The following is a 25,167-nucleotide window of genomic DNA, read 5'->3' as shown; positions in this document are numbered from 1 at the left end:
CAGAGATGCAAATACTTTTCAAGAGCGGCATCCAACATTCAAGGGCTGGGACAAATATGAGATGAAGCCACTGAGGTACTGATACCCATATTCAGAGTATGAGGTTTGTGGAACAGCTGGTAAGGTATGTATAGATCATCTACCTTGTTATTTCCTCTGTGAAAGAAAATAAGTGACATAAATCTCTGTGCACCCAGCATCTGATTTAGAGTCTGGAGGCTCATATATTAGAAATTTATGAGTGAGGAAAAGGACAAGATTCATTATTCCAATGGTAACACCTGTTTCTTGACTCAGCTTTCTATAAATTATACACAGGTAATTTTATGGAATTTTCAGATTCCTCCTGAGACGAAATTATCATGGTGGAAAGTTTCCACATAACGTCAGGGTATTTGCAGTGGTGCATATTTCTTATTGCATCCTTTTAAAATAAGACTTAGCACAAACAAGTTTTATAGAAGAGCACCACTTAGGAAAACGTGTCTTCAATAATTAAATGGGAAGCTTTAAAACTTTTATTATAAATAAGATAAGCAGAACCCTTAAGTAGACTTTTTCCTCTACTCTGATCTTAGTATAAAGTCTACATCACAGATTTAAAAAACTCATGTCAGGAGTGTGTTTGTTTATGATCTCTCCAATTATGATCTGAAGTTACCAAATAATTCAAATTCCGACATTCGAGTCTACTGGGGCACTTGTTTGCTACTCGTGTTCCTGGTTTCCACTTTAGACGCAGAGAATCAGAATCTCTGTTCACAGGAATCTGAGTTCTACATTTCTAATAAGCTCCTCAGTTGATCTTTCCTTATTCTAAAGATTAAAAACTACTGGAATGAAAAGTCCAGTGAATCAGAGGATTGTGTTTTCACAGTCGTCTCCATAGTGTTGCTAAACTTTGGGCCTTGTGTCTCCAGACTGCTTTTCCTGTCTGTAAATTAAATCTGAGCATAGAATGGGAAGATAAAGAAGGAGAAGAAGGGCTGAAATTTGATGGGATAAATGTCGAGTAAAATTGAGGGTCAGGTCCTCTGGTTGGTAGGTTCAACATCTGCAAAGGCATACGGTCATTAAATAGTTACTGTCAAGCCAGATAGCACCCTCTAACTACATTTTGGATTTTTAAACACGAATAACCAAGCTAAACATAGGCAAACAAATGAAAAATCAAACAAAACAAACGAAATGGCAGAGATGCTCGAAATACAGAAATAAGAGCCAAAGAAGTATGGTCTATGCTATGGTGACTCACTGAGATTCAGGACTGGATGTAGGTCTTAGGCCGTGGGGTCTGAGATCTTACTGTATAAAAATTGATGAGTTGGTTCTGGGTCTGCTTAGGGGCTGGTATGATGATGCTCTATTAAGCCTGATGCCTGGGAAAGTTGCATTGGGTATGAAAAGGGAAACAAAATATCTCTACTCGCCAGCTGTGGACAACAGCAAGGAAGTTTACTATCTGTTCTAGGCTTTGGGTAAAAAATATAAATGTATTCATCAGAAATCAAACTCTTAGGCTCCTGCTTTGATGACTGGGCCCCAACTTAACCTATATTGTGCCCAAAATGATAATAAAAATTGAGCAGCCTCATTAGTTGTATTTTGAATTAATAGAAGTTAATGTTAAAAGTTTAAAGTTGGCAACTTTTCTTGCACACTTAGGACTATTTTTGATAGTAGTGTCATGTAATTTAATAGTGTGTTGTATTTCAATGTCCTTTCCTTCAGCATATATTTTAATGTTAATGCTAATTTTAAAATTTCAATCTGCATTTTTATTTATCTCTTACAAAAGCATGACACAAAGTCTTCATTAATCTTTTATTCTGTCAGATGATTTAAAAACAATAATTAGTTTGGAATAATTTAGAATTCCAGAAAAGTTGCAAAGATAAAATAGAGGATTTACACATTCCCTTCACATGGTTTTCTTGATAAATTTATATTACACTGATAAATTTATAAAATTAATAAACCGGAGTTCCCGTCATGGCGCAGTGGTTAACGAATCCGACTAGGAACCATGAGGTTGCGGGTTCGGTCCCTGCCCTTGCTCAGTGGGTTAACGATCCGGCGTTGCCATGAGCTGTGGTGTAGGTTGCAGACGCGGCTCGGATCCCACCTTGCTGTGGCTCTGGCGTAGGCCAGTGGCTACAGCTCCGATTAGACCCCTAGCCTGGGAACCTCCATATGCTGCGGGAGCGGCCCAAAGAAATAGCAAAAAGACAAAATAAAATAAAATAAAATAAAATTAATAAACCAACACTTCTATTAACTGAACCTCGGACTTTATTTACTCATCATGTTTCCTTAATCCCTGCTGATCTGTAACTGTTTCTTAGTCTTTTCTTATTTTCCATGACCTTGAACCTTTTGAGAACTGTAGGTCAAGGGTTTTGTAGAATGTCCCTCGACTGGGATTTGTGTAATAGTTTTCTTTTCTTTTTTGTTTGTTTTTTGTTTTTTTATTTTCCCACTGTACAGCAAGGGGGTCAGGTTATCCTTACATGTATACATTACAATTACATTTTTTCCCCCACCCTTTGTTCTGTTGCAACATGAGTATCTAGACATAGTTCTCAATGCTATTCAGCAGGATCTCCTTGTAAATCTGTTCTAAGTTGTGTCTGATAAGCCCAAACTCCTGATCCCTCCCACTCCCTCCCCCTCCCATCAGGCAACCACAAGTCTCTTCTCCAAGTCCATGATTTTCTTTTCTGAGGAGATGTTCATTTGTGCTGGGTATTAGATTCCAGTTATAAGTGATATCATATGGTATTTGTCTTTGTCTTTCTGGCTCATTTCACTCAGTATGAGAGTCTCTAGTTCCATCCATGTTGCTGCAAATGGCATTATGTCATTCTTTTTTATGGCTGAGTAGTATTCCATTGTGTATATATACCACATCTTCCGAATCCAATCATCTATCGATGGACATTTGGGTTGTTTCCATGTCCTGGCTATTGTGAATAGTGCTGCAATGAACATGTGGGTGCACGTGTCTCTTTTAAGTAGAGCTTTGTCCGGATAGATGCCCAAGAGTGGGATTGCGGGGTCATATGGAAGTTCTATGTATAGGTTTCTAAGGTATCTCCAAACTGTTCTCCATAGTGGCTGTACCAGTTTACATTCCCATCAGCAGTGCTGGAGGGTTCCCTTTTCACCACAGCCCCTCCAGCACTTGTTATTTGTGGATTTATTAATGATGGCCATTCTGACTGGTGTGAGGTGGTATCTCATGGTGGTTCTGCTTTGCATTTCTCTTATGATCAGCGATGTTGAGCATTTTTTCATGTGTTTGTTGGCCATCTGTATATCTTCTTTGGAGAAATGTCTATTCAGGTCTTTTGCCCATTTTTCCATTGATTGGTTTTTTTGCTGTTGGGTTGTATAAGTTGTTTATATATTCTAGAGATTAAGCCCTTGTCAGTTGCATCATTTGAAACTATTTTCTCCTATTCTGTAAGTTGTCTTTTAGTTTTCTTTTTGGTTTCCTTTGCTGTGCAAAAGCTTTTCAGTTTGATTAGGTCCCATGGTGTGTAATAGTTTTCTCATGATTATACTGTGGTTATGTATTTGGGGGGAGAAGACTAAGAAGGTGAAACACCTTCATTGTTTAGTATGAGAGATGTGCAGTTAACATAATGATATCCTATTATCATCAAGCCCAGGTAGTGTTTTCTGGTTTCTCTATTGTAAAGTTACTTTTTACCAATCTTTTTATACAGTTCTTTGGAAGCAAGTCACTAATTCCAACCTATATTCAAGGAAAATGTCATCCAGGTGATTTTTGGCCTCTATGGTTTCTGATAAGATATCAGTTCCTAACATTATTAAAGACCCTTTGTATCTGACGTGTTGTGGTGTTTTTCTTTTTTCCCCTGCTTTCAAAGTTTTTTCTTGATCTTTGTATTTTGATAAAGTGACTTGTAGGTGTAGACATCATTGAATTTATCCTCTTGGAGATTTTTGAGCTTCTTGGATATGTAAATTCATGTTTTCATCAAATGTGTGAAGTTTTCATCCATTATTTTTTCAAATATTCTTTCTGATCCCTTTTCTGTTATCTCTCTTTTGGGGGCTCCAATTATATATTATTTGGTATACTTGCTAATGGGTTGAGGAGCAATGAGCTGTAGATAGCATAAAGACCAAAATGAGTTAATAGACAATTCTGTTAAAAATGTCAGGGTTTCATGATCCTTGGAATTCTCAGGATTTTATTAGCATTAGGTTGTGGCATGAGAAATACAGCCTAGAAATGAGACTATACATAGCTCAGGAGATAAGTGAGATAAGACAAATTTTTGTTTTCTTTTAGAGGTCAATGTTGTTATCTTACATATTTATAAAGAAAAAATTCACACTGGAAACAACCAAGAAAGAAACAATAATAGTAATACAATAAAAATAGCACAAAGCTATTGGAAAGATAGATCTTACAGTAAAAAAGACAAAAACTTCTGGCAAACTATAGTAGGTTATTTTTAAAGACCAAAAAAAAAAGAGAAAATTTTGATAATTTTTAATCTCTTCAGTTTTCTATGAGTGTTCAGAAAATTCTCAAGCTTATTGGAAAACATTTATGGCGTCTTAACTCAGACGAGGCAATAAATCCTCTAAATTAGTTATGTCACCATTTGCATGTTTGGTATCTGTTATTATCATAAATATTTAAGAATTAATATTTAACCAATAAATATAAAAGTAAGTTAATAATTACTGTTAATTATCTGTTAGAAGCAAAACTTCTAGTGTCACATTGCAACTTTTCATTATAACACTAATTGTAGAGAATTATTTTGGTTATAAATAAGTTTTTTGTAGTTTCTAGAGGCCAATGCCTCTGAATTATTCATGTGGCATTATTACTTTGAAATGTTTCCCATGTCTATGGTAAAATTCTGATATTATGAATGGTTCAGTTGATTTCTAAGCTCCTAGAAAAATTTAAAGGGTAACATTTAATAGCATATAAATTTAATCTCACCAAATAAACGATTATTAAGTGTAAAGGAAAAATGTGTCAAGTTACTCAGCAATATATAAAGTTACATACTTCAGACTACCTGCTTTATTTATTAAAAATTCCTTGTCATTTGCAATAGCATTCAGAAAATTTCATAACAGATATCAGAGAAGGCTATAGTTAAGCAATAAGACAGCTGAACTGTTCTTTTAAAATGCAGAATTCCTTAGATTATTGTATGAAGTTGAATTCTTTAAAATAAAAAAATAGGAGATACATGGTCCAATTCTTTGTTATTTTGAAAAAAAATCAAAGTTATAAATGACTAGCACATGTTTTTAGTCTTTTTACCAAATACTTTTTGTTTGTCTTGGGAGATTCTTTTATTTGTTCTAGGTGTGGCTTAACACTGTGAAATAAAGTAATTAAAACAAAATGAAGGAAAATTTAGTTCATTCTTTAACTTTGATGGACTTAGCTTATAGGGCAGTTTTATATTAGATGAGATATATCTTTTACAAATGAGAAGAATGTATTGGCTGGTTGCAAGTAAAGCCTACTTCTTTGTTCTCTATGGATTTTGTTCTGTAAATTTTCAGTTACTTCAGGAACTTGAACATGTTCACACTAGTCAAACTGTTCCATGATTCCACATGGCTTATTCTGCAACATTGACCTCCTTCACCTTCACCAGATTGAACAGATATGGACATTTTTGTCCCAAACCAGGAATGTAGTTAAGATTCTTCATTAAGGTCTATGTGTCCCAGTGGCCAGATTACCTCCTTAGAACAGTCCTAGTTATGGATCTTGAAGAGTCAGCATATGTATAATGAGAAACTTCTCTATGGCATATGAGTTGCACACACAAAAGTTATCTCTTTTCAATAGTGAGTTACAGAGAAGTGCATCTGTAGCATAAGACCTCTTTATTGAGATAAATATAATGGTAATGAAGGTAGAGGAGGGATGTGTAACATTAAGTCAACAGAAAGAACATGGAATTAGATCTTCATGAAGAAAGTGATTTTTGAACTGGGAGATGGGTAAGATCTTGAAGGACATGAGTGGTCAAGAACTTCTTATGAGCAAGACTAGGCAAATACACAAAGACAGGAAGAGCATTGTTGGGTCCCTGAGGGAACATAGCAATTAGTACTGTTTGGGGAAGACACTGGACATTTACAGCGGATTAGAGAGGAATAAGCCTTAAAAGGTAAGTCACGAAAAAAGCAGAGGGTCCCAATTGTAAGGATAAGAAATGTGAATTAATCAAGCATGCAGTGGGAGAATCTACCTAGGGACAAACTCTGAAGATAACATTCATATCTGTAGCTTTGGATAACACTCACTTAAATGATGCAGAAGCCCAGGTATTGGGCCCTATACATATTTCATAACTTGATGAGAAGAAAATTTGTTTTTAAACTACCTTTCCACTAGTGCTATTTCAAACAGAGGTCATCTCCCTAAGATATGCCATTTATAAAAGATAACTAAAATAAATGTTTTGGGGTTCGAAATCTCCCAGTATTTTGTTGTGTTAAAAGAAATGTAAAATTAAAAGTAGGCTCCCCCCAAAAAAATGTTTTTTGAAAATTCTGTCTTCTTTACCAAGCAAAGAAAGTAAACATGGGCTAATAGTGTAGACTAACTTTAGGAGGAAAAAAAATCATTTTGAAAGTGCTTTTTAAAACTTTGTTTTTATTAATCTATCAATTAAATATTAGTAAATATATGTAGCTCCAGCTCATCATTTTCTATAAAACATGATCAACTTTAGAATAAGCTCTTACCTGAAATCCCAAAGCACATATGATTTATATATTTTGGATATTAACCCTTTGTCAGATATATAGTTTGCAGATGTGGTCTCCCAACCCTTAAGTTGCCTTTTCATTTTGTTCATTGTTTCCTTTACTGTAAGAAGCTTTTTAGTTTCATGTAGTCCACTTATTTATTTTTGCTTTTGTTTCCTCAGCTTTTGATGTAATATCCAAAAACTCATTAACAATACTAATGTCAAGAAGCTTTTCCCTGTTTTCTTCTAAGAGTTTTATAGTTTCAGGTCTTATATTTAGCTCTTTAAAATGTATTAAATCTATTTTTCTGTATGTAGTAAGAAGGGTCCACTTTAATTGTTTTGCATGTGGATACAGTCTTCACAGTATCACAGTATCATTTTTAGAAGATACTATCCTTTCCCCATTGTGTATTCTTGGGGTCATTTGTTGAAAAATTAATTGATCATATACACTCAGATTTATTTCTTGGCTCTCTAATCTATTCAGTTGATCCATGTGTCTTTTTAAAACACCAGTACAGGAGTTCCCGTCGTGGCACAGTGGTTAACGAATTCGACTAGGAACCATGAGGTTGCGGGTTCGGTCCCTGCCCTTGCTTAGTGGGTTAACGATCCAGCGTTGCCGTGAGCTGTGGTGTAGGTTGCAGACACGGCTCGGATCCTGCGTTGCTGTGCCTCTGGCGTAGGCCGGTGGCTACAGCTCCGATTCAACCCCTAGCCTGGGAACCTCCATATGCCGTGGGAGCGGCCCAAGAAATAGCAACAACAACAACAACAACAACAACAAAAGACAAAAAGACAAAAAGACAAAAGACAAAAAAAAAAAAACAAACACCAGTACAATACTGTTTTGATTACTATAGCTTTGTAATATAATTTGAAATCAGGAGGTGTGATGCCTCCAAGTCTGTTCTTTCTCAGGATTGCTTTGCCTATTAAGGGTCTTTTGTGGCTCCATGAGAATTTTAGAATTGTTTTCTATTTCTTTGAAAAATGTCATTGGAATGTTAATAGGAATTGCATTGAATCTGTATATTGATATGTATGAACATTTTTATCAATATTGATAATCCCAACCCATGGACATGGGATACCTTTCTATTTGTTTATACATCTTCCAATTTATTTATGTATTCTTCAATTTCTTTCATCAATGTTTTATGTTTTTCAGTGTATAGATCTTTTATCTTCTTGGTTAAATTTATTTCTAAGTATTTTATTCTTTGATGCTATTGTAAATGGGATTGCTTTCTTGATTTCCTTTTTAGGTAGATTGTTGTTGGTGTAAAGATATGCAGCATATTTTTGTATGTTGCTTTCGTATCCTGCAACTTTACTGAATTTGTATATTCATTTGAACCAGAGAGAGGGTTTTGTTTTTTTTTTTTTTTTGAGTGTTTAGGGTTTTCTACATATAGGATCATGTCCTCTACAAACATTGATAACTTTATCCTTTCTGATTTGGATGTCTTTTATTTATTTTTCTTGTCTGATTGCTCTTGCTAGTACTTCCTGTACTATATTGAATGTAAGTGGTGAAAGTGGGGAATCCTAGAGGAAAATTTTTCAGTTTTTCTCCATTAATTATGATGTTGTCTGTGGGATTTCCATGAATAGTCATAATCATGTTGAGGAAATTTTCTTTTATATACCTATTTTTTGAGAGTTTTTATTAAACCATATATCTGAAAGGTGATGAATAAACAAAATATATAGCAAACTCATACAAACTAGCAAAAACATTCCAACTAACCTAAATAAAAAAGGGCAAAGGACCTTAATAGATATTTTACCAAAGAAGATACAGAAAAGGCCAAAAAGTACATGAAAAGGTGCTCAACATTACTATCATCAGAGAAATGCAATCAAACCTACATTGAGATATCACCTCACACTTCTTAGGATGGCTATTATGAAAAAGATAAAAGAGAAGTGTTGATAAGGATGTGGAAAAAGAAATAATCCTTGTATAGTTGTCCCTTGGTGGCTATAGATGATTGGTTCCAGGATCCCTGCAGATGCTCAAGTCTCTCACATAAAATGGCATAGTATAGTCAGCCCTTCGTAGCTGCTGGTTCCACATCTGAAGATTTAACCAGTCCAGGTTGGGTGAATCTGTGGATTTATAACCCACTGATATGGAGTTCTGACTATAGACATTTTTAATGGTAATGTAAATTGGTGCAGCTGTTATGAAAATAAATGTTCCTCAAAAAACTAAAAATAGTGCTACCATATTATCCAGCCAGCCTTCTTCTGGGTACATATCCAGAGGAAATGAAATCAGTACCTTAAAGAGCTATGTTCCCATGTTTGTTGCAGCAACAGTCACAATAGCATGGGTATGGATACCACCTATGTGTCTGTTGATGGATGGATGGAAAAAGAAAGTGTGGTACATATATATGCAATGAATACTGATCAGCCTTTAAAAAAAAAAAAAAGGAGAGAGACATCCTGCCATTTGCAATAGCATAGATGAAACTGGAGGACATTATGCCAATGAAATAAGCCAGACACAGAAATTAAAAAAAAAAAATGCATGGTCTCATTTATATGTGGGATCTAAAAAGTCAGATACATAAAGGCAAGGAATAGAATGGTAGTACCAAGGGCAGAAAAGTGGGGAAAATGGGAAGTTATTTGTCAAAAGGTACATAGTTACAGTTATGTAGGATGAATAAATCTAGAGATCCAGTATATACAGCATGATAACTATAGTTTAAAATACCACATTTAATACGTGGAAATTTGCTGAAAGAATAGATTTCAGGTGCTTTCCCACAAAACAAACAAATAAAACTAAAGAAATATGTTAATTAGCCTGACTGTAACTGTAATAATCATTTCACTGTGTATATGCACATAGAATCATCATGTTCTATACTTTAAGGATATATAATTTATATTAAAAATAAAATATAATAAAGTTAAAATTCAAAAATAAAATATAATAAAGTTAAAATTCAAAAGCTTACATGACTATTTCCTATGAAAGGATTTTATGTGGTAACTGTTATATCACTGTATAGATAGGCTCATAGCATCATAAAATTTTAAAGGTGTGAAACATCTTGAATATCATCCATCCAGTGTCTTAATTTTATTAGTGAGGAAAGTGAAGCCCAAAGGAGTGACAGTTACTATGCACAGTTCTTTATAGCTAATTCGTTGATCAGAGGTCAGGAGCAAAGAAAATTTCTAGAGAAATTACCATATTCTGCTTTTCGTCTCTGGCTTTGCTTTTGGTTCACTATTCATATTCTAGACTCAAAAGAAACAATTCAGGGAAATCCTGTTGTGGCTCAGCAGAAATGAACCTGACTAGTATCCATGAGTCTGCAGGTTCAATCTCTGGCCTCACTCAGTGGGTTAAGGATCTGGCATTGCCGTGAGCTGTGGTGTAGGTTGCAGATGTAGCTCAGATCCCATGTTGCTTTGGCTGCAGTGTAGGCTGGCAGCTGCAGCTCCAATTGGACCCCTACCCTGGGAACTTCCACATGCTGCAGGTGCAGCTCTAAAAAGCAAACAAACAAACAATTAAGATTGGGCATCTTTAGCTGAATTGTAAATGTATATCCAGAGGAAGGTATCATTGAGTCTTTTTGACCATGAGGCAGTGTCTATACATTTTCTCTCCTAATTTAAATTTTCTTCTTGATTTTAGGTGGTAACTTTTGAAAAAAAAAATGTTATTTTTGTAAGGGCTTACTTCTTTTGTTAAAAACCTGTCTTTGGGCTCAGCTTCATACCAAAGGCTATGTTTTCAAAGGACACTGATGGCGTATCCATATACAGTAATATTTAAAGGCAAGTTGATTTAATATTTAAAGGCAAGTGATACACTGATGGCATATCTATATACAGTAATATTTAAAGGCAAGTGATAGGGCTAGCTCTGTCTGCAGGCATGCTTTTTTGGCTAGGATAGTATTTTAACATAAAAATAAACTTAAGCCAACGTTTAAAAGTTAGGATATATCAAGTAAAAAATCCAGATATTCTTCTTTTTGAAAAACAAAAGATATGGCCATACTAGGCTTACATTTTCTCATAGCAACAATTAACGTGAGCTGCTTGCTCCACTCATTTACATTCCATTCCTGCCCTGGTCAGGTTTAAGGTTGTTCTCTCTGCTCTCTGATAGCATCACGGGACTTCTTTGTTAGCCAGAATTATCTCCCTCTAGCTGCGCAAGGTTTTTCTTTTTACATTGTCATACTGTCTAAGATATTACCACTTTTTTAATCCTTTCTGCTAAGCAGCAGCCTGTTTCACAGATATATTCTATACTTGTGATAGGATTAAATCCACAAAAATTCACATGCAGAACATAATGAAAATTAGGTTTGTCTGATGGATACAATATTTGCTAGCCTTATAAAATAGGCTGGGGAATAATTCCTCAGGGATTCTCTGGAAATGTTTGCATAATAGTTAATTATTTCTTAAGTGTTTGGAAGAGTTCAGTCTTGGTAGAGCCATATGGGCCTGAAAAATGTATTCATGTGAGGAATTTTTAATTATGGATTTAATTTCTTTAATACTTATATGAATACTCAGATTTTCTATTTCTTTGCTGTCAGTTTGCATAAGGTGTATTCTTTCAAAAATTTGCTTATTTTATATGAATTTTCAAAAGAATTGTCACAGAGTGTTTACAATATGATCTTATAGCTTTTAGAAACATGTTCAACTTCTATAGGAATGCCTCTTCTTTATTCTTGATATTGATCATTTTTGCCTTCCCTATTTTTATCTCAGTAAGAGGTTTATTACTCTCATTGGTCTTCTAAATAAGCCACATTTTAGCTTGTTGATCTGCTCCACTGTATGTTTGTTTTTTATGATATTGATTTATTATTTATATGCTTTGTTTCCTGCTACTTTCTCTGGGCTTTATGGTCTGCTCTTTTTCTTCTTACATTTTAGATGTGTATTCATCAGTAGCCCAACAGAATGAAAACAGCATGCTTGGAATTCAAGGAGGGTTTTCAAAAAGGACAATTAATAAAGGTGTAAGTGAAGGGGAACTCACAGGAAATAACGCAATACTTTGAACCCAGTAGCAGCTGAAATGACAGACATGCCCAAGGGACAATATAAGGAAGAAATTACCAAAACCCAAAGTGGAAGGAGAGTCATGGAGAGCAGGCTGCCTTATGTAGAATAATAATACTCAACTGAAGGACCAGATCTGATTAAGATGAGGGAAAGAATGAAATAGAATAAATACCCTGAATTTACTGTCTTCCATTCTTCCACCCTTGGCTGAGGCTCCTTATTGGCAAAATCTAAGTAGAGGAGTTGGTATATACCATGCATTTCAGCTTCCTCAAGCAAAAAGCTGGATACTGACTATAAGGAGTACATCTGGTAGGAAAAGTGAAGCTATGTGGCACAAGATGGATACTTCACTAATTTTTAGCCTTTCTTCTTTTCTAATATATAGGTTTGGTGTTCACATGTCTTCTCTAAATCCAACTTTCTTTTCATCCTGCATTTATTTTGGTTAAAGAACAAGCTCTGTACAGATGTTTTAGTCATTTGAAATGTTTTGAGACTTAGTGTTGGGGGCTTACCTGTCCACTAGTGGGCTGGCACTAACCAAAGCCTCCCCCCGCCCAGGCCAGACAGCCAGCTACCCCAGGATGAGGTCCCATCCACCAGTGGGCTAGCATAAACTTGGGGACCCTGGACCCCACAGCTAGTTGTGCCATGACTCTGACTTGCCCACCAGAAGGATGACACCAGCCGCAAGACCTCTAGGGTCCCACAGCTAATTTACCAGGGACTAGAACCCACCCACCAATGGGCAGGAAGCCAGTGCATGATTCGAGCTTGCAAGTCAGTCAGACCAGAGGGTCAGTCCTGCCTTCTGGCACACCCATAGTCATCAGCCCTGCTACAACAGAAGTGCTCACACAGCCCACATAGAGGCCACCCCTAGGGCATATAGCTTTGATGACCAGAGGGAGTATGCCGCTGGGCTCCACAGGACCTGTCTAATATATGGCTACTTCTGCAAGATCAGGAAATTTATCTAATTTACCCAGTACATAAGAAAGAAGGAAGGGAGGAAGGAAGAAAAGGAAAAGAAAGGGAGGAAAGAAAGAATCAATGAAACTAAGAGCTGGTTCTTTGAAAAGATAAACAAACTTGGTAGATCTTTAGTTAGACTCATGAAGAAAAAAAGAGGGTCCAGATAAATAAAAGCAAATTTGAAAAAGAAGTTATAGTCAACACCATAAAAATATAAAAGATCATAAGAAATTACTATGAATAATTATATGCCAAAAAATTAGGCAACCTAGAAGAAATGGATAAATCCCTAGAAACATACACTCTTTCCAGACTGAATCAAGGAGAAATAGAAAATATGGAACAGAGCAATTATTTGTAAAAGAAAGTTGAATCAGTAATTTTTAAAAATATCAACAAACCAAAGTCCAGGTCTCAATAGCTTCATGGGAGAATTCTACCAAACAAATTAGGAAGAGCTAAAACCTGTCCTTCTCTATTCCAAAAAACTGAAGAGGATAGAAAACTCCCAAAGTTATTCTCTGAGGCCGACATTACCCTAACACCAAAACCAAAGAAATACGCTACAAACAAAGAAAAGAACGAGCCCATGATGATTATAGATGCAAAAATCCTCAACAAAATTTTAGCAAACTAAATTCAGCAATACTTTAAAATTGGTAAATATTAGTTAATTCTAAGTTTTTACTTTTAGGCTAAGCACATATCATATGAAATGGTTTCTGTTTCTTAAATATTTAATGACAGTATTTATCTTCTATCCCACAATGACTTTTGTCTCTCACTTATTGTTAGGGTTCTATTTACCATTACTGATTTGATTCTTAATGATATTGTTTTTATTCCTGCTTGGACTTTCCTCCCAGGCACTTGAGAGGTTCTCAGTGCAGTTTACTGATGGAGACATTTTTTATTGTTAGCACACACACACATGTCGCTTACTATTCTCAGTGGGAGTCTAATCTCCTCGTTTTAGATGCAGTGATGGAGTGGGAACAACAGTAGGAGTGAGGAAACTCCTTTAAGGTCTTGCTTCTTCCTTGTGGTCCCCAGGCTGGTAAACTGCAGAGAAAGGGCTCACACTCAGGTGCATCTACAGTTGCTCAATTCTCAGATTTTAACTCTCACAGCATAGTTTTTTTATGACTACACACACGGAATATGGAAGTTCCTGGGCCAGGGATTGAATCCTAGCCACAGCTGGACCTGTACTGCAGCTGTGCTAATGCTGGATCCTTTAATCCACTGTGTTGGGCTGGGGATGGAACCCATGCCTCTGCGGTGAGTGACCTGAGCCGCTGCAGTCAGATTCTTAAACCACTGTGCTACCGCAGAAACTCCAGCATATACTCTAATAGATATAAAATTTAATAATAAATTGGGCAAATTGTCATGTAGCCTGACATAAAATAAAACTTCAAAGTCTATTTGAGGACATATTTAGAATTATAGCATTCCATGCTTCTTTAAAACCTATTATGAGTAGTTGACATTTTAAGGCTTATATAGAAACACATGTATCTCTAAAAATGGAGAAAATGGAAGAGGATCGACATTGAATTGTTGGTGTTATGTGCTATGTAGTATCTCCTTTAATTCTTGTGACAATTTGATGTATATTACTGATTTTACAAACTCAGATTTGTTAAAAACATTTTCCCAAGGATGTACAATTTAAGTGCAATTTGCATTCTAACTTAATCCAAAGCCATATGTTCTACTCTGAAATGTCGTTGTGTTTCTAAAAGCTTAAAAAAGGAGGGAGGAGGAAGGAATGTGCATACAGATAGTATCAAAAAAAGGAATTGTTTCACTGATCACTGAAAGAGTTGTATCATAAGGAAAACACTCTAAAACATGAAAATAAGGAAAAGTGACATATAAAGAAATAAGCAGTAATATATTTGGATAGGAAATCTGCTTTTAATATAAACTTCAACTTGATTTAGTTGTGTTTATACTGTGTTCCAAATTATTATCTACAAGCAAAGTCATCCAGAAAATTAAGGGAGGCATATATGATAAACATGAAAATTAAAATTTTGACAGAATAAAATAAATAACATTTAGTAATTACATTAAGCGTGTTTTCAATCTCATAGTAAGCTATTAAAAATAGTACAACTGTTTAAAGCATACTGCCAAATTTCTTCAAAATGACTTGTTTTGAAATGTTGACTAAATATCCCAAAACTGTATATCAACTTTAGTATAATTAAACATTCTGCAGACCATTTTCAAAAGTTTTTACCAGTTATATAGGCTTTCTAATTTATAAATTGCTTCCACATATTTAATTCAAAAATTAACCTATTAAGGAGAATTTAGTTTTAGTATTCTTATTCTGAGTTCCCGCCAGGGTGCAGTGGGTTAAGAACCTGACTGCAGCAGCTTGGGTCACTTTAAGGATGTGTGGGTTGGATCCCCAGCCCAGTTCAGTGGGTTAAAGGATCCAGCATAGGTTGCAGCTGTGGCATAGGTTGCAGCTGTGGTTTGGATTCAGTCCCTGGCCCAGGAACTTCCATATGCCACGGGTGCGGCCATAAAATTAAAAAAAAAAAATGTGTATATATATATATATATATACATGTATAGATATATTCTTATCTGGTAAGTGTTCAGCACATATTTATTTAATAAATATGTATACATTTGGCATTTACTTAATAAATACTTACTGAATGACTTGAATGAATGAACAAATGAAACAATGAATTCAGTTCAAATTGGTTAAGGTTCATTGAGCAGCAGCCAGTCCTCAGTCTCCTATTCTGATTGTTCAAGGAGGCCACAGCGTCTAGAAATATAGACAAATGTGTATAATAATTGGTTTACTGGTATACACAATAAATAAAACACGGTATGCTCAATGACATTTCATATGTTCAATGTGTTGTTCCTCTGTAGTAACTGTCATTCAGTCAGAGCTGCAGTGAACATGGTGCATTAATGCAGCATTTACACTAGTCTCTACAAATGCAGGTGGGATGCTTTCCTCAGGTGATTTGTGTTACTGTTTGTTTGTTTGTTTGTTTTTTCCACTGTACAGCATGGGGACCAAGTTACACATACATGTATACATACTTTTTCCTCCCACTGTTGTGTTGCGATGTAAGTATCTAGACATAGTCCTCAATGCTACACAGTAGGATCTCACTGTAAATCCATTCCAAGAGCAATAGTTTGCATCCCTTAACCCCAAGCTCCCCATCCCTCCCACTCCCTCCCTCCCCCCCACCCCGGGGTAGCCACAAGTCTTTTCTCCAAATGTTACTGTTTTTCATTGAATAAGCCTGTACCTGTAACATTCAAGAAGAAAGAAGAGAGTTCTAATCTGTGAACAAAAATATGATCTTTATGAAGATAATATTTATCTAGAGTTTATAGCTACTCTCTCATTGCTTCTTTTCCCACCAAAGCTGCTCCCTTCCCACAGGTATGGGGAGTAATGGGCCATCCCCAGGACAGGCAGTCCTGCTTCACAGAGGGAGGAGGTGTAAGCCTGGATACTGAAGTCAGTTGCCATACAAAAATATTAGGCCAAAGTTCAGTTCAGAAACTTGAGACTAGTTACTTCTGCCTTTTATTCCTGTTATCCTTGGCCACTCTGCCTTGCTTCTCTGCCCCTATCAAAATAAAATCCTCTCATGTATCTGTATTCTTAACCGCTGTGGACGTATTTCCCAGCGCTTTCATGTGTGGCCTATGGAATGGGAATTTGGTTTGCACACTGATCATTCTTCAATGCTATTCCAAGAACACTCCCCATGCCTTTTTTGCCTTGTGTGAAATGATTCCTAGAAAACACTGCTTTCTTTTTTGTTCTCACCAGGGGAAGCTGCTCCTTTCAATCATCATGTGTCCAGCACTACGAAGTAGCAGAAACATTCTACCTGAAATTCTCCTTTTTAGGCTCCTGCCATTTGCCCTGATGTCCTGTGTCCTTCTTGTCTCTATAATCTCACCAGTCATTTCTGATCTTTCATGTGGGATGTGGTGACACTTGGTTCATTGTTTTCCTCTCCACCACACTCATCATTAGGAAATTTTAACTTTCACTTGGGTGACTTATCCAATGTTCCACCTTTATAATTCTCTGGCCCTCTCAAGTCTAGTGCTCTTTTAGGGCAGTGTAGTTTTTTTCTTGTCAAATGTGAAATGGTGTCCAACTCTAAAATCTTAGAATACTATAATCTACTCTCTGTCCCAAATATTCTGCCTTTCAGATTCTCTATTTCCTACTAAACCTTCACTCCAGTCTTACTTTGGTACCCGGACACTTCATTATTCCTTTTTCAAGTAAGCCAGACCACAGCTGGCTTCATCCTCCAGCCTAAAGTCTATACTACCTAGAACAGTGATGTTCAGAATGTGTCCCAAATCAACAGCAGCAGCAGCAGCATCTCTTGGGAACTTGTAAGAAATGCAATTTCCTTGGGTTCCACCTGACATTGACTAAATCAAAAACTCTAATAGTGGACTCTCGCAATCTGTGTTTTAAAAGCCCTCCGGGTGATTCTAATACACTTTAAATTTAAAGGAGATAACAGAGCATTAATTCAACTACTCTCCCACCAGCACCTCTAATACCTTCAGGTAGTGAAAAAAAGACTCAAACGTGAATGCATCATTACTTTATTCAAAGCCTCTCTGTGTGTAAGATTTCTAAAAATTGGCCAAGTTCTCCAGCTTTATTCAGTACCCGCTTTACATGTACATCCATCTCCTTGAAGCCAGATGTTTTTGGTAGTTCCTGTTCATCTAAATTTGAATTCTCTAAAACCATCAAATACCCACTGCTTAATGATATTTCCAGAGGTGTTTCTCTTATCACCCTCCTCCTCGGAGGGTGCTGAGCAATACTAACTTGCCCAAGGTCACATGTGTGAGAGGGGGCGGAGCTAGAACTTGAACTCAGATCTATCTGAATACAAAACCCATGCTTTTCTATTTTGCTGCTGAATTTTGTGAAGCAGCAATTGCCTTGACACACCTCTTCGTTCACTCTAGCTGAAGCAGTCTGTCCCAGTGTATCACTGTAGAATTTTAAAAAGTGAGTTATATGAAAATCTGTTATCAAATAGCTTTGGTAAATATCAGGTTAAATAGTTTTATTATAAGACTTCTAAGAGCTTTCATATGCCAATGTGTATTTTGATCCTCCCAAAGGCTTTTGGTACGTTGTTGTCAAAAAGTCTTTGATCAAGGAACCATTTGTTTGTGGATCATCTATATTAACACCTTGCAGGATTGCTTTGGAAAACTTGGGCTTAATCTGTTTCCTCTCACTTCAAGAAATGTGAAGGCTTACCTCTCTTGATGCCTTTATTTCATTTTCTTTGATCTTCTGTTTTATTTCTCTTCTGTTTTATTTTTATTTTTTTGTCTTTTTAGAGCCACACCCATGGCATGTGGAAGTTCCCAGGCTAGGGTTCCAATCAGAGCTGTAGCTGCCAGCCTACACCACGGCCACAGCAACGCCAGATCCTTAGCCCACTGAGCAAGGCTAAAGATTGAACTTGTGTGCTCATGGATGGATACTAGTTGGGTTCATTACCATTGAGCCATGATGGGAATGTCTCTGCTGTTTTAAATTAGAGTACTCTCGTCCCCTTGTCATACTAGACACTGCCCTTCTGCCTTGGGGATGCAGTCAGAGGACTTCAATTTAGCATTATGTGCCAGGCATTAAAAATGCTACAAAATTTGGTTGTGATAATTGTTGCACACTTATAAATGTAATAAAATTCATTAAGTAATTTAAAAAATATAGTGTACCTGTGTTATGTAAGGCTCATAATAATTTCGTGATGATTACATTAAATGGCAAATGTTACAGCATCACAATGTATATATCCAATCCTGAATAAGCTGTGTTAGGGTAGCAGTCTGTAGAGCATGACTTTCCTCTATAACCTATGCTGGACAAAGGAATTATGACTAATTGATTGATTGATTGATTGATTGGGCTGCACCCCCAGCATATTTACTATAGCAGTGACAATGCTGGATCCTGAACCTGCTAGGCCACCAAGGAACTCCTTATGACTGTGATTTAGGTGAGGTCTTCCTGGTAGTCCACATATAAAGTCATAACACTGTTTGGAGGGGGTTTTTGCCCTAGTTTTCATTTATCATTGCAAAGAGTTTAAATTGAAAAGACTGAATTATGAAATGAGAATACACACTGTTAAACAGCTTGTGTGTAATTGCAGTCACTAGGTTCTGTGAATGTAGTTTTGATATTCATTTCAGTAGTCCTCATTAGACATCAGTCACACCACAGGGGAATTGCATTTAATGGACTTCTTCCTTCTCCTGGCCTAGCGTATCACCTCTTTTCTTTCCTTGTGCAGGCTCTGCTGATCTCCTCCTTTGTGTTCCGTGCTCCTCCTGTCCCGCACTGGTCTATTCTGGTACGTTTGCTCAGGGCACTTGATATCAACGTATGGTGGGTACCACTTACAACTGCTCCAAGTTCAGAACTTTTTAAATACATGGTCTTCATGACCTATAATGAGAAAAAGATTTCCCTCCAACTCCTCTGCATAATGTTTTCTCTTTCTTTTCATGATATTCTACAGATCTCAGGCTCCTTGTTGAGCCTGTATTCTTCTGTGCCGAGGAAGTGGGATGAGGATTTAAAACCCTTCCTCCCTGGTGGAAAATCACTTTTAGATACACATGAGATGAGAACATATGTTCCCTTTGTGCAGACCATGGAATCTATGACACCATTAAATGTATCTCAGAACAATGTCACATCCAGGGACCGAGGCTACTCCAAGAACTGGATATATAATGAACAGTTCATAGTAGCTTCTCTCAAGTATGTTACAGAGAGAAGTAAAGGGTTGAGCATGTCCTTAGTGCTCATAGAATGCCAAAATATCAAAATGAGAAAGAATGTTAGAACTGTCTATTTCCCTTTCCATCCAGTGCTTGTCTTTTCTCTGCAACGCACCTACCGAATGGTTAACCAGCTTCTGTATGAACACCTCGAGTGATGGGAGGTACACTACCTCCTGTGCTCTGCTGTATTTGCTCATTAACCCAATCATTTTGTATTAAGAAATCACCTAAAGAAATACTTTCTGCAGTGCACCACTGTGTAGTTATCAGAATATTATTATGTTCATTACATGTGTTTTATAGTAAGACGTGAAAACTGTTTTTTAATGAAGCATGGAAAACATAAAAAAATGGAAACAACCTAATGGCCAATTAAAGGGGATTCATGACAAAAATTATAGCAATCTATATAATGGAATCTATTATGAAGAATGAGATATATATTAACTGGATATATACATAGATTTGTCCTTGTATTAACTGGATCCATCTGTCTGTATATACCTTGGTGTGGAAATATTTTTACAATATTGCATAAAAAAGTGAGTCTCAAGACAGTATATTACATCAATTCATTTTTGTTGTATAAAATGCATAGACATACACACAATCATATATAGTTGCTTCTTGAACAATGTAGGGGTTTGGGCACTGATTCTCCACAGAGTTGAAAATCCGCGTGTAACTTCACAGTCAACTGTCTGTATCTGTGGTTTCGTTTCTGCGGATTCAGTCAACCATAGATTTTGTAGTACTGTAGTATGTGTTTACTGGGAAAAAATCCACATGTAAGTGGACCCGTGCAGTTCAAACCCATGTTGTTCAAGGGTCACCTGCATTTACACCTGCAGAATACTATCCAGATAGTTACAAAAAAGGTCTCAAAAAGCTATCTGTACCCCCATGTTCATTGCAGCAGTTAAGATACAGAAAAACCTAAGTGTCCATAAATGGATGAATAGATAAATAAAATGTGATAAACACACACATGCATGTAATGGAATATTATTTAGCTATAAAAATGATGAAATCTTGCCATTTGTGAAAATATGGACAGACCTTGAAGCCATTATGCTAAATTAAATTAGTGATGCCCTGTGATCTCATTTTTATGTAGAATCTAAACAAAAAGCCCCACCAAGATCATAGACACTGAGAACAGATTGGTGGTTGCCAAAGGCAGGGAATGGGCAAAATGGATGGAGGTGGTCAAAAGGGACAGATTTTCAGTTATAAAAATAAATCAGTCCTGTGGATGTAATGAACAGCATGGTGACAAAACAAACAGAAACCACATGTATTTCTTACATTGTAAAAAATGTTTAAAACCTACTTTAAAAAAAATTGCTCTGCCTTTGCTCCAAAATCTGACTCTTTGTAGCTGCCTTCTTTCTGGTTCTGTCCTTTTGTTTCATGAATAAAAATTGTATCTCTTCTATGTATAACTCTACCACTGCAGAAATACAAAGATCATGTGGTTCTAGTTCTCTTCCCTAATCCCTCAAATGTTCTTTGTAGGACATAGAGGCATACTACCCTTCAGTCTAAGACATTGAATAAATAAATTGTTCATGTAATTTATATTTAAGAAAGGCCTACAGTGAATCAGGAGTTATGCCAGAGAAGGACATATCACTGCCATAGGTGACGCAAACACTAGATGATAAAGTCACACATTAAATGTTATTTACATGTAATGCTGATGATTATTGTTACAGAAGCATTAGGATAAGTGAAGGCAGCAAAAGAATCCTGCCTTGACTAATGGTCAGAGAAAATGGTATTTAAGACCTAAAGGAGGAGTTCCCATTGTGGCTGAGCAGGTTAAGAACCTGACCAATATCCATGAGGATGTGGGTTTGCTCCCTGGCCTCTTTCAGTGGGTTAAGGATCTGGCATTGCCTCGAGCTGCAGCACAGGTCACAGATGTGGCTTGGATCTGGTGTTACTGTGGCTGTGGTATAGGCTGGCAGCTACAGCTCCTATTCGACCCCTAGCCTGGGAACTTCCATATGCCATGGATGTGGCCCTAAAAAGACAAAAAAAAAAAAATCCTAAAGGGAATCAGATAAAGGAGTTAGTGGGGTTGATTGAGATAAGTAAAGAACATTCTAGATAAAGGAGTATATGCACAAATAACCCAACACCCTTTTGCCCACCTCCCTTCTTTCCATCCTCCTTTCTCTCTCTTTCATCAAACAACTACTTGTTGAGCAAACACCATGAGCAAAGTATTCTTTCGGATCCTGGGAGTCATTTGAAGGTTGATAATTCTTCCGTCAGTATGTTTATGATTTGGTGGGTGAATCAGAAATATTAAATATTGGAGTTTCCATCATGGTTCAGCAGTAATGAACCCGACTAGTATCTATGAAGACACGGGTTCAGTCTCTGGCTTCACTAAGTGGGTTAAGGATCTGGCATTGCCATGAGCTGTAGATCGCAGATGCGGCTCGAATCCTTCGTTGCTGCAGCCGTGATGTGGGCCAGGAGCTGTAGCTCCAAGTTGGCTCCTAGCCTGGGAACTTCCATATGCTATGGGTGTGGACCTAAAAAGCCATGAAAAAAAAGATGAAAGAAAGAAAGATTAACTATAACTCAGGTACAAAGCAGAAAAAACACATAAAGTCTTCTTTTTTTTTTTGTCTTTTTTTTTTGCTATTTCTTTGGGCCGCTCCCGCGGCACATGGAGGTTCCCAGGCTAGGGGTCAAATTGGAGCTGTAGCCACCGGCCTACGCTAGAGCCACAGCAACACAGGATCCGAGCCGCGTCTGCAACCTACACCACAGCTCACAGCAATGCCGGATCGTTAACCCACTGAGCAAGGGCAGGGACCGAACCCGCAACCTCATGGTTCCTAGTCAGATTCGTTAACCACTGCGCCATGACGGGAACTCCACATAAAGTATTCTTGAAGCACGGACACATCCCCTTGCCATCCTTGTCATATTTTTCTAGGAAAAAAATCAATAAATTCTTTCCAGTCAAGCAGTATGGATGAGGAGTTCTAATGCTAAAGTAGGCCATGTGCAGCCTGACCCACCTTATGCCACTATTTTCTAAATCCAGTTTCATAATTCTTTCTAGGTGAGTCATTGTGTACATACCTTGCAAGTATTTCTCATTGGCCATATTTAGAGAGAAGCCAATCTGTTTTAACATATTTTTGTATATTATATTATTTTATTACATGTTTTTGCATATTATATATGCAAAAAATGTTTTATACTGATGTCAGAAATGGACACACTGGCAGTAAGATATGGGTAACAGGTAGTGCTCTAAGGTCAAGGCCATAGGAAAAGTTCATATGGAATAGAAGAAAGCATTAAAATTCCAATCTTTCTTTTTAATGTGCTGTGCTGGAGATATATCATTAAGTACATCTTTTGTTTTCTTTCTCCCCTATAGGTCTGTGAAACAGGCAGAAGAAGTTGCAAATGGTCCTTTAAAAAAAATTGCTGTTATTCAAATCCTTATGTAGAGTTCTAATTTTATTTACTATGTGTAATCATTTAGAGAATGGTTATTTTTATAATATCAATAATAAACAAGGACTCTTGTAACCAGGGGGTGCCTAAGTGTGTCATCAGAGAACACTAACTCTGGCAAAGGATTCTGGGTGGTCTCAAGATGCCTGCTGCCTCTTGACATGGTTAGTGTCCTGGGTTTAGGTTACTTTCTACCTAGTTATTAAGATTACTATTTGATACACTCAATATTGCCTGATTCCAATAACTTTGCTTAAAATTTTTCTGTATTTTAACTTGTCTAGGGTTTTCTACTTCTTATATTTTTATAATATTTTCTCATTTTTTAGATTAAAAAACATTATATTTACCCACATGTGCCAAGATAAGCCATTTAGGTCTCCCTAGGGGTCAGCTCTTTGGTGTCATTACCTGCCATATGTGTTTTGTGCAGCAGCGAGAGGCGTGCTGTCCATCACTGCTCTTTCCTTGTTCCTGTCCAAACAAATAATTGATAGGTTAATTCAATAGAGAAAATCAATAAGGAATGACATGCATGGCCCAAAGCATATGCAATCAAAATTGTTTGACCATTTATCCAATTATTGAAACCAATTAAGATTATCCATTTTAAATTTGATATATGCTCGCTTCCGGAATGTGTTATGCATTGATGCTAAGTGAATGGGACCAAGTAAATCTACTGAGTATCTTACTGTCTGTTTTCTCTTATTTGTCTTAATTTAAGTTTACTTTCTGGACCTTTAAGGCATATGGTTAAAATATAAAACTGCCTGTATAACTGTCAAGGAAACAAGTGTTAAAGGCCAGAACATGGCTAAAGAATAAACAAAGAAATTCTGATTGTATGAGTGAAGTCATAGTCCTAAAGCAAATACTAAAATAAATGTTCTTATATTAATGTCTTTGTGTGCATAGAAACTCATGAGACTAACTTTCATAAAAGTTATTGTTCGTATGGGTAGAAACAAGTTACAGGCTTAGAAAACCTGCACAGAAAAGAGAGAAGGCAAGAGAGTAAGTTTATGGGGCCAGAAACTCCTCTATTTAAAAATTCTTACCATGAAGACTATCTTCAAACACGTTCAACTGAGGGTCCCAATGTTCTCCCTGTCGGGAATGGTCTTTCTTTAAAACACATCGCCCCAGTGCGTCATCTGAGCCATACTTTCCTCCACTGTCACTTGATCAGTTTTTGTCCACCTCTTGCCCACTGACCTTTTCCTAGAGACAGTCACCCTACTAAGTGCCACATCAGCCTTGGGAATCAGATCCACCAGGACATCAGAGTATATTGCTGAAAATACTACCACTGGACACAGATCAAAGTGGCAAGGACAGATTTTAACCAGTGATAAACTATCACCATAGAGAAGAGGGTTCAGCATGGACTGAACTCAACTTCGCTTTGTACAGAGGCGCTCAGATGTCTTAAAGGGAGAGCAGGGGAGGGGGGCTGAGAAGCGCCCAGGACTTTAGAAAAGTCAAGGGAATGGAAGTGTGCAGGCAGCACAAAGGGGGTTGATCCATGTGATGCTCCTCTGGGTTTGCTGCCTGGCACTTAGGGAAGTTTGGCCTCTGTTGTCCCTCAGATCCTGAGTGCCAGGGGCTCTGTCTCAGGGGGAGCAAACAGTAGGTTCTTATGGCGGCCATGTGAGTTCCTAGACAGGTACTTGTGGGGTCTGGAGTCACCATCTGTGGATGCTGCCTTGACTTAGACACTAGGGGGTTGTTCAAGTCCTTTAATATTGGGGTGGGTTGGTGTGCATGATATCATTTGTACTGAGAGTCTGCAGTTTTTATCAGCCAAGGTTAAGAAGTCTGGTCAAGAACAGGGCTTAGAGGAGCCAGGCTTGTTGTGTGCTTGCTTTGGGAAGGAGAGTATCTGCATCACTGCCAACTGGGCAGGTCTCTCTCTCTCTCTCTCTCTCTCTCTCTCTCTCTCTCTCTCTCTCTCTCTCTCTCTCTCACACACACACACACACACACACACACACACACACAC

General features: G+C 37.1%; 1 protein-coding gene across 45 annotated transcripts in view; it reads left to right on the top strand.

The window, feature by feature from the left end:
- The window catches only part of C4H8orf34 (chromosome 4 C8orf34 homolog), a 470,609-nt gene that overhangs the window by 337,097 nt on the left and 108,345 nt on the right, over positions 1 to 25,167 (top strand). For 14 of the 45 annotated variants that reach the window (XM_085022207.1, XM_085022199.1, XM_085022184.1 and 11 more), the window contains 2 exons: positions 19,175 to 19,234; positions 23,083 to 24,063. The exons of 18 other annotated variants lie outside the window; for them this stretch is intronic. In XM_085022207.1, coding sequence (XP_084878333.1) covers positions 19,175 to 19,234; positions 23,083 to 23,090 — 68 coding nt within the window. In that variant the 3' untranslated portion in view covers positions 23,091 to 24,063. Of the gene's footprint in view, positions 1 to 19,174; positions 19,235 to 23,082; positions 24,064 to 25,167 lie in introns of those variants that run through there. 13 more of the 45 variants (XM_085022210.1, XM_085022196.1, XM_085022194.1 and 10 more) reach the window with 1 other exon arrangement.

The sequence above is a fragment of the Sus scrofa genome, chromosome 4, assembly GCF_054392235.1.
Source record: "Sus scrofa isolate SSC_HxYL_T2T_F1_AM1 chromosome 4, Sscrofa_HxYL_maternal_Yorkshire_Landrace_v2.0, whole genome shotgun sequence".
Classification (NCBI taxonomy): Eukaryota; Metazoa; Chordata; class Mammalia; order Artiodactyla; family Suidae; genus Sus; species Sus scrofa.
Note: the sequence above shows the minus strand (reverse complement) of the source record. Positions and strands in the feature narration are given on the sequence as shown.